This window comes from Solea solea, chromosome 5, assembly GCF_958295425.1.
Source record: "Solea solea chromosome 5, fSolSol10.1, whole genome shotgun sequence".
Lineage (NCBI taxonomy): Eukaryota > Metazoa > Chordata > Actinopteri > Pleuronectiformes > Soleidae > Solea > Solea solea.
This window is the reverse complement of record NC_081138.1, coordinates 1664181-1673332: the sequence shown is the minus strand read 5'-3', so window position 1 is coordinate 1673332 and position 9152 is coordinate 1664181. Positions and strand designations below refer to the sequence as shown.

Genomic DNA, 9152 nt, shown 5'->3' with positions numbered 1-9152 from the left:
TTCTTACTGCTATTTATTTTATTTATTTATTTATTTTTATTCCATGTCGTTCTTGCTTTTATGTTGAATGTTTGGATTAAAAATATATGTCTAATATTTTTATTTTAAAGATTTAGTTTAAAGTAATTAAATTATTGATTTTGTTTTGTTTACATTGTTTTGCTACAGTAAGTAGGATTAAAGTTATTAAAGTCAATATCTCAGGCCTTGATATGGAAGCAAACATACACTTTTATTTAAATTGAATTATTACCTCTCGTTCTGGTGTCAGATTAAATGCAGTATGCTGTTTACTGTATGTTGAAATGAGCATAGGGACCAACTGAACAGCAAGTCTTATGTGTGTTTTTATTTTCACTTGTTGTGTAACTGCATACGGGAAATCCTTTGTTTGTCTTCAAGTTTAATTTGGCATGATTATAAGTCACGTCACCGTTTCTTCTGCTCCTGATTTCTAACACAAATGTCACTAAATGTGCTCTTCTTGATCTGTGTGAAATCACTAATCTAACTCACTGTCGTGCATCTCTTAACACTGTGTACATTCACTTCCCATTTTTGTGTTATCTGAAAAAAACACTGTTCCAGCTTGAGCTAGAATTTGAAGTAAATCGTTTTTATACCCGTGTGATTTTCTATCATCTCAATCAATTTCTTCTGTGTATATTTTGTCTTCTTGTGACTGTTATGTTATATGTGGATATTCCCAATATGTATGTGGACACTTTTTTTTAACACATTCAACCCATGTAGATAAATATCCCTTTACTAGGAAGAACTAGGAATTGTCACATTGTAAATATTTTGGCTTTCACTTCACTTTTCAGCCACATTTTATGTTGATTAAAATGTTTAGCAGCAGCTTTCTCTTGTTTATGCTTTATTCGACTTTCACGAAAGAACAAATAATGACAAAACAGACAAAAAAAAAGGCTATATGTGCATTTTAAACACCCCTGGCTTTGGAATTTGTAAATCCCATCAATGTTTTAAAATAAAGTCTCATTTCATTTTCAAACTGGTGGATATTGTTTTTTCTTTCCAATTATATTTTAATAAGAAACTTTCTATACAAAATGTGAAAAATAGTTTTTAACCCCACAGAAAAGTGCATTTCATGTAATTGCAGTACATTCATAGAATACGTGTACGACTATTGCTGTGGCAGTACAATAAACCAAATTCACAAACATCATTTGTACATTTTTGTAAGAAAGTGTTTTGAGTAGATAACATTAAACATGTAAAATGTCACTTGACTCTGCGGCAGCAGTTTATAATTGAAATATTCGTGTGCGTCATCACGTCGGGCCGTTGACGTTGGACACGTAGCACGTAGCATCTGTGAGGTGTTTTGAAAGGAGATAGCTGGTTAGCCGCTGCTAAGCGACTGGGATTACACCTCAGCGGAAACGGGAGACAGTTGGGTAGATATTTCTCAATATGTTGCCACAAATAAGCATTGCATTAGCGTATCTATGTCAGCAGTGTTGGTGCCGTGTTACATGTAATGTATTAGTCTCGAAATATTGCGTTAAATGCGTTTTAACGTCCCAGTAGCAGTGTCGGCTAATGATAGCTAGCTAGCTAATAGCTAACAAAGCTAACGTGATCGTAGGCTGACTCAGAGTGACAGCACAACATCGTCCAGACTTTGTTCTGAGATGTTAGGCACTCGTTTGGCCTTTTAACAGCAGTCACGAAGCACTGGTCTCAAGTGGACGGTACGAACGCGTGAATTTAGTCACTATTTTGTGAGCAGCCAGCTCGTGGTTCGCCAGGGGCTGATCAAACGGATGAAGTTGACTTGTTGATTTTTGCCATTCGCCAGATTATGAACGGTGAAGCATCCAGAGCGGACTCCCCCCTGTCCGGGTGATGGCAACACGTCTGCACTCATATGACAGCAACTCCAGTGACACCGAAAACTGGGATCGTAAAACCACGAGCCGACCTCGCAAATTCTGCAAGCATTCGAGGTAGGTGAGCCAGCTGAAAACCTGTCCGACTACATTGTCAAGCAGCAATGGTGTCAGCCATGGATTTTTACTTGAAATCTTTGTCATGATATGACATTTTAGAGACCATTTAGATACTATATGTGTCTGTATTGTTTATTGCTATTCTATTGCAAGGGGAATGTGATATTAACAAAATCTCATAATATGATAATACTGCTGCATGTCATTAAACAATAGGGTATGTCGCATGTCTTTATTGCAGTATGGTGACTGTCATATATGGCTCTGAGTTTGCTTGTGAAATCCACCCATCCATTTATCAAACTTGTGTAGAAACCGGTGCAGATTCAGGCGTAAAGATCATTGTACGCCGAGTCTCACTTGTGGTTAATGAAATGTGGGTGTGCCACCCACATCTGATCAGCCTTTTATAAATGCGGTGGTTGAAAATGATTGTAATTTGAAAACTAAGGCCCCATATATTCATGGTTTCAAGACCTTGCCCCTTGAGTGTGTGACACTGAGATGCGGAATACGACCAAGAAGAGAAGCTTCAGAAGCTGATAATAAGCATCATAATGTTGGAATTTCAAAAATTCATTAGGTGAATCTGTTTGTCATAAAACAACAGTGTGGAGACAAATCACTGCTGTGTTTTTTTGATTTGGATTGGTTGAAGTTCCTGCCAATCAGAAGTTTAAGAGAGACACAGAAATGACAAAGCACTCAAACAACTACCTGCAAGAGGGCACATGCCAAGAGCTCATTATGTATGAAAGGCCTTTCCTGCCTCCTAATTTAATTTGCATATTTAGACACCAACACTATGAAATGGTATCAGTATATTGCAATTACAGCTCTAAAGTGTCACCTCCTTTGGCCCTATCATCGAAAACACATCTGTGACTGGCTGCTCGAATCAAGCCGGAGGGGAAGCGGTCCTGTCACTTAATCCAGTACACAACCTGAGAGATTCCTGCACTATGATTTTTAAACAGGTCATACCCGAGGGCACAGTGGGACAACATCAAAATCTGAGTGGTTTTGAGACTTTTTTTAAGAAAAATAACCTATTGTACCTTCATTCAATTTTTATTTAGTTTCCTGGTCATTTTGGGCCTGTTGGTGAATCTGTAGAATTGTATGTATTATATGTAGACAAGTGTTACACATCCAAAATTGCATCGTAGAATAGATGGTGATTTGAGATTTGTGTCTCAGTGCCTGTGTGTTATAACAATTTGACAAATGTCTTTGAAGAGAGAGAGCAATGATGACAATGCTTTTGTTTTGACGAGCAGCAGTCAGGCCCGTGTATCTCGCGTGGAGGCAGGACAGAGGAAGATGAGTCTGTATGGTGCCAGTGGGGGCCTTGACCGTTCACGTGACCGCCGCCGCTCCAGTGATCGCTCCAGGGACTCCTCACATGAGAGAGAAGGCCAGCTCACCCCCTGCATACGCAACGTCACCTCACCCACTCGCCAACATAACAGTGGTAAGCATGCATGGGATGAAAAGGCTTGTATGGATGTCATGGTAGAGGTCTGCAGCTCTTGGCAGCCACAGTCTAGAACAGCTGACGGCATTTATCAAGTCACGACCCAGAGATGGTTTACATCTCTGCTGTTTTTGGCTGTGGATAAAGTCGGCACCAGTCCACCTGTTTGTATTAGGACCAAGTCAAGTTGTGATATAGTTCTGTGGATTTTACTCTTGGTTTTACTTTTCAAAAAGAGGAACCAGTGTTTCTTTTAAATAAAGGAACATTCAAATAACGTTGCACAATATGCCAGCAGTTATTTTCTGATGGGAATTTAAAAAAGAGAACATTGTCATTGCTCTGTGTGCAGAACGAGAACGAGATGGTGGCTCATCATCACGACCAAATAGCCCACGGCCTCAGAGGGTCTCACCCAGCGGCTCCAGCAGCAGTGGAGTGGTGAGCAGTCGCAACAGCAGCCTGTCCAGCACTGAAGGAGCCTTCAAAAGTTTGGCAGTCGGGGAAATGGTTTTTGTTTACGAGAATCCGAAAGAGGGAGGAGCCAGTGCCTCTATCGGGAATCGAACTTTACGGACCTCAGAAAGAGTCACCCTGATTGTTGACAATACACGCTTTGTAGTAGATCCTGCCATCTTCACTGCACAACCCAATACCATGTTGGGCAGGTACAGTACACTGATTATCATTTTGTTTTTGCCTTTATTTTGTCTCAAATATTTTACTATTTAACCTCTAATAATGTTTAAATTAACACATGTGCATAGTAATACATACGATAAGTCGTATAGAAATAAGGGATTTCCAGAAAATAACCGACACACTTCTTTATTTTAGAATGTTTGGTTCTGGAAGAGAACACAATTTCACACGGCCCAACGAAAAGGGGGAGTATGAAGTTGCCGAGGGCATCAGTTCAACAGTTTTCCGAGCAATTCTGGTAAGACTGTCTCCTTATTAACGTCTGTTGTTGTAGATTAATCATTTAAAGCTCATTTTACTATTCAGCAAAAAAAATCATCACAAATTAAATGAAAGAGAGATCTTTCGTGATATTATATGTATGTTTTTTGACTACTTGAGAGCTTTTTTTGAATATTACTAGACAGACTTTGGTAGTCAGATGATCTGCACCAAACGTCATCATTTTATCTGTTTTTATTACACAATTCTCTTGCCATGGTGATGGAAATGATAAAGAAATAATTTGATCTGCCATTTTAGATCTGCACCAAAGTCATGGCTTATTACAGTTCGTAGCCCAGCCCTCCTCGATTTATGTTGTAAAGGTTCACTACTTACTTTATTTGTAATCTGTCTAAAAATAAGGATTATATAAAAACACTAAGTCCTTGGTGGAGGTTAAAAATAGAGAAAGCTTTGTTTGTGAACTAAAAAAAAACAGGCATTTGATGTTTTTTCTGGACCTGGAATAATAATAATTCAGCTTTATCAAATTCTCCTATGATAAAACTTGAACCTTTAGATTATTTTAGATAATATGTTGAGCTAACAGCACACAGACTACACAGTGCTTGTATTTATGAATTTATATGAAAGCTTTGACCCTCTGTTAAGGTTAAGATGTTGTATCTCTTATATTGTTAGTTAATGGTATGAAATTGTTTGTTTGACATTTTGTTTTCCCTCTAATTGGCAGGATTACTACAAATCTGGGTTAATCCGTTGTCCAGATGGGATCTCCATCCCTGAATTACGGGAAGCGTGTGACTATCTATGCATTTCCTTTGACTACAGCACCATTAAATGCAGAGACCTCAGTGAGTATTTCCTTTGGGTTACACTTTCAGTCAGGGATGCATCTGTTATTGTAGCCTGCAACTATTATATTCATAATTAATTAATCTGTCAATAATTTTCATCAATTACTTGATACGTTTGGTCCATAAATTGTAAGGAAATGTGAAATCAGAGAACTTGTTTTAATTATTTTTTACATTTTTAATTTTTTTTAAATAAATAATTTTTGGTTGCAGCCTTACTTTAATCTTTGCCAGTAAACGAGACTAGTTATCTCAGTTTCCACTGGTTTTCTACATTGTTTTGGTGTTTGTGGAAGACGTCTCTCTAACTGGAACAGCTGCAATGTTTTGATATGTACTTTAGTATGTAAATGTTCTTAAAAGCTGCTTTACGCAACAGTTTTGTCATTCACCCATTCACACACACATCTCATGTAGTCTAGCGGCAAACCCACAACATTCAAGTTGAAAGATGACTTGCTCTACCACTGAGCCACCGTCACTCATCATGTGATTTTTTTAAATGGAGACAAACTTCTAACTAGTTTGGATTTACAGCATCATTAAATGAGCCGATGATCTTGACTTGACACTCCAGAAACCTGCACATTTCCACAGGTTACTTGTTAAATCCTGGGTTCAAATGGTTTTGTTTTGTTACAAGTGTGAATGTGTTTAATTGACATTAGGGCTGCACAAATTTGAATAAATATCTAATTGCGATTGTGATTCAATTCAATAATTCAATAATCCTTACATCATTATTCTTGTTTTCATTTGAAAAACCACATTTAAAATGATTACTGTGTGGTATCTGTGCAGATCTGATCCTCTTTTAATCTGTAGAATAAGACGTGTATAGATCAAGACAGAAATTAATCTAGGCTGCGTTGTTTCGATGAATTGTTCAGCCCCAGTTGGCATTCACTCCTTTTGTCAAATGACTGCAGTCTACAGTGGTTTTCATCAGCTGCAGCTTCATTGATGTTCGTCAGAACAGCTAAACGGCCACTAGCGTAGCTGTTAGCCTTGAATGTTTTTAGAGTAACTTGCTTTTTACACCTTGGAGCAGTTCTCAGCGTCTTTTTCTTATACCTGATCATTTTAATGTGAAAAAGGCACTAGTTGTTATAATGACCCATTTATCTTTCCAAGACTGAGGTTGTAATGTGATGCATGGCGGACAGTTGTCATAAACCATGTTCTTCATCTCCTTCCTCAGGTGCCCTGATGCATGAGCTGTCTAACGATGGAGCTCGGCGACAGTTTGAGTTTTACTTGGAGGAAATGGTTTTGCCTTTGATGGTGGCCAGCGCTCAGAGCGGAGAGAGGGAGTGTCACATTGTTGTCCTCACTGACGATGATGTCGTAGACTGGGATGAAGAATATCCACCACAGATGGGAGAAGAGTATTCACAAAGTGAGAACGCGAGTACAGATTCTAGACACAGTGTGTGTGTGTGTGTGTGTGTGTGTGTGTGTGTGTGTGTGTGTGTGGCAAATGTATAACAAACGCATGTTTTTGCTTCTTTGTTTCTTTGCAGTCATCTACAGCACAAAACTGTACAGATTTTTTAAGTATATTGAAAACCGAGATGTTGCCAAGTCAGTTTTAAAGGAGAGAGGATTAAAGAAAATAAGACTGGGCATTGAAGGTAAGTGGAGCTTCACAAAGAATGAATAACACTGTCTCCCATCTTTAACCCTCTTATGAGCATCATGATATTCAGACCGCCTGGGTTTATTTTGATTTTATGGCTGTAGAATTGTCAAAAAAGTTATTCAACCGACTACCGCGTAAATGACCTCTGCTTTCCTTTATCTATCCATGCATCCGTCTTCTACCGTTTAATCCTCCACATGAGGGTCTCACGGGGGTGCTGTGGCAATGTCAGCTGACATAGGGCGAGAGGCGGGGTCGCAGTCTGGACAGATCGCCAGTCCATGGTTTTTTGAATTTCCTAGATATCACAAACGGTCTAGGGGTTACGGCAATGAGACGTTCACATCGTACAACAGTAACCTTTAGTGTCTAATGCAGTTACTGCAATCCCGTTTGAAAACATTGCAGCGTCATGGTGATCTACTACCTATTGGGTTAATTTTCACGTGTCAGCAATAGGAGATTGAGAGTGAAAGTGTGTCTGCTTTAGAGCAGCAGCAGAGAATAATCACATAATGACGTTAAGTACGTTAAATATCCACCAACAAAGAGGGAGGGAGAGAGAGCCTGAGCTAACCCTGCAGCAGCGAGCTGCTCTCTGATCTCTGCTGGCATCCCTCACATGGAAGTGCTAGTGTTACTGGGTGCTAGTGGGTTGTAGATGATTTGTTTAATATGTATTTTGTGAATATACTTGTAAAGGTAAAGCCCGTATAATATCACAAATAATGTATGAGTGTTGTATCTGAAAAATAACTGCCTTTGCCAGGTTACCCCACATACAAGGAGAAGGTGAAGAAAAGACCAGGCGGTCGCCCAGAGGTCATTTACAACTACGTCCAGAGGCCTTTCATCCGCATGTCCTGGGAGAAGGAGGAGGGTAAAAGCCGCCACGTGGACTTCCAGTGCGTTAAGTCCAAGTCCATCACCAACCTGGCTGCAGCAGCGGCAGACATCCCCCAGGACCAGCTGGTGGTGATGCACCCCGGGCCTCAAGTGGATGAACTGGACATCCTACCCAATCACCCACCGAGTGGGAATCACTACAGCAACAACTACAACAACGAGCCTGATCCTGATGCACCTTCACCTGCTGTCTGAGGACTCGCCGGTCCTCTTTCAATGCCTCTGCTCCTCTCCTCCTCTTCTAGTCCTACTCCCAGCATGCTGCAGTGTGGAGCGCCAGGGGCACCATAACCATATTGCCTTGACACCTCCTTTGCGGCCTTAGAGCCTCAAGAACCTGGACGACTATGGAAGAAGAAAGGTGAGGGATACAAGACTGCTGAAAGGAAAAGTTCACTTATATTTTCGTTTTGTTTTTTACTCGACCAAAGGAATTTATTTTTCTGTTTGGGGGAAGAAAAAAAAATTGTAAACACTTATTAATAACATATTATTTACAACGTTATTGTACCTTAATTTGATGAGTTTGGCTGAGCACTCTGTGTCACTTGTAGGTTTTATTTCACTGTTAGTGTCGACTGTCTCGGTGGCCTAACGACAACATGTGCTTTCTGGGTTAAGAACCCGAGACTCGCTAATATAATAACGTCCTGGTCATGAAGAAAAATCACTTCTCACCACCTTTTACAGTCATCATGGCTGAACTCCCGTCACACGTCCGGGGAGTGTGTGGTCGCTGACTGGTTTCCGATGATATGTGATGTTATGCCCCTCCCACAGTGAAGACGTAAAGCAGAGCACGGGCGACTGTGGTCACAATCTTTTTGTGCAAAGCTTGACATTGTTGTTTAAAAAATAAAATCACGAAATAAAGACATCAAAACCACGTTTTTTTTGGTTTGTGTGGTTGATTAATCATCGATCCATTCACCGTGTTTGTAGAGACAATTATTTTAATTATGTAATCTACACCTCTTTGGTCTGAGAGTTTATTTAGTACTTTTGTAGCCGTTAGTTTTGATCTCGTCTCTCACAGGAAGCAGGAAGTTGATGTAAAATAGACGACGTGTCCTCAGGTTTGATGGAACTGCAGCGCTGTCATTTCCATCAGAGCAGATCACACGTTCACTCGCTCATCAGCGTAAACACAGTTCTTCAATCGATCGATCGATGTAAACAAAGACAATGACAAGTTCTCTGTAATGAGCCAGGACTGAAAATGGAGCCCAATCCCATTTAGTTTTAAAAGGAATGGAACGCCCACTATTGAAACTAGGCAAAAAAAAAAAAGAGTGATAAATTAAACAGTGGAGGAAACAGCATTTGTTCCAAATGAATATTGAATTACCTTTGCACTCGGT

General features: G+C 39.8%; 1 protein-coding gene across 2 annotated transcripts; it reads left to right on the top strand.

Annotated features, from left to right (window-relative positions):
- Positions 1–1315: 1315 nt before the first annotated feature.
- Positions 1316–8677, top strand: btbd10b (BTB (POZ) domain containing 10b). 2 transcript variants are annotated; one of them, XM_058630262.1, is made up of 9 exons: positions 1316–1427; positions 1832–1979; positions 3263–3456; positions 3812–4127; positions 4297–4399; positions 5120–5240; positions 6445–6642; positions 6767–6877; positions 7655–8677. In XM_058630262.1, exons 2-9 carry the CDS (start codon positions 1879–1881, stop codon positions 7984–7986), a joined length of 1476 nt encoding a protein of 491 aa, XP_058486245.1. In that variant the 5' UTR covers positions 1316–1427; positions 1832–1878; the 3' UTR covers positions 7987–8677. The 2 variants fall into 2 exon arrangements, with proteins under 2 accessions (XP_058486245.1, XP_058486246.1); XM_058630263.1 differs by having other exon boundaries at positions 1832–1983.
- Positions 8678–9152: the final 475 nt, after the last annotated feature.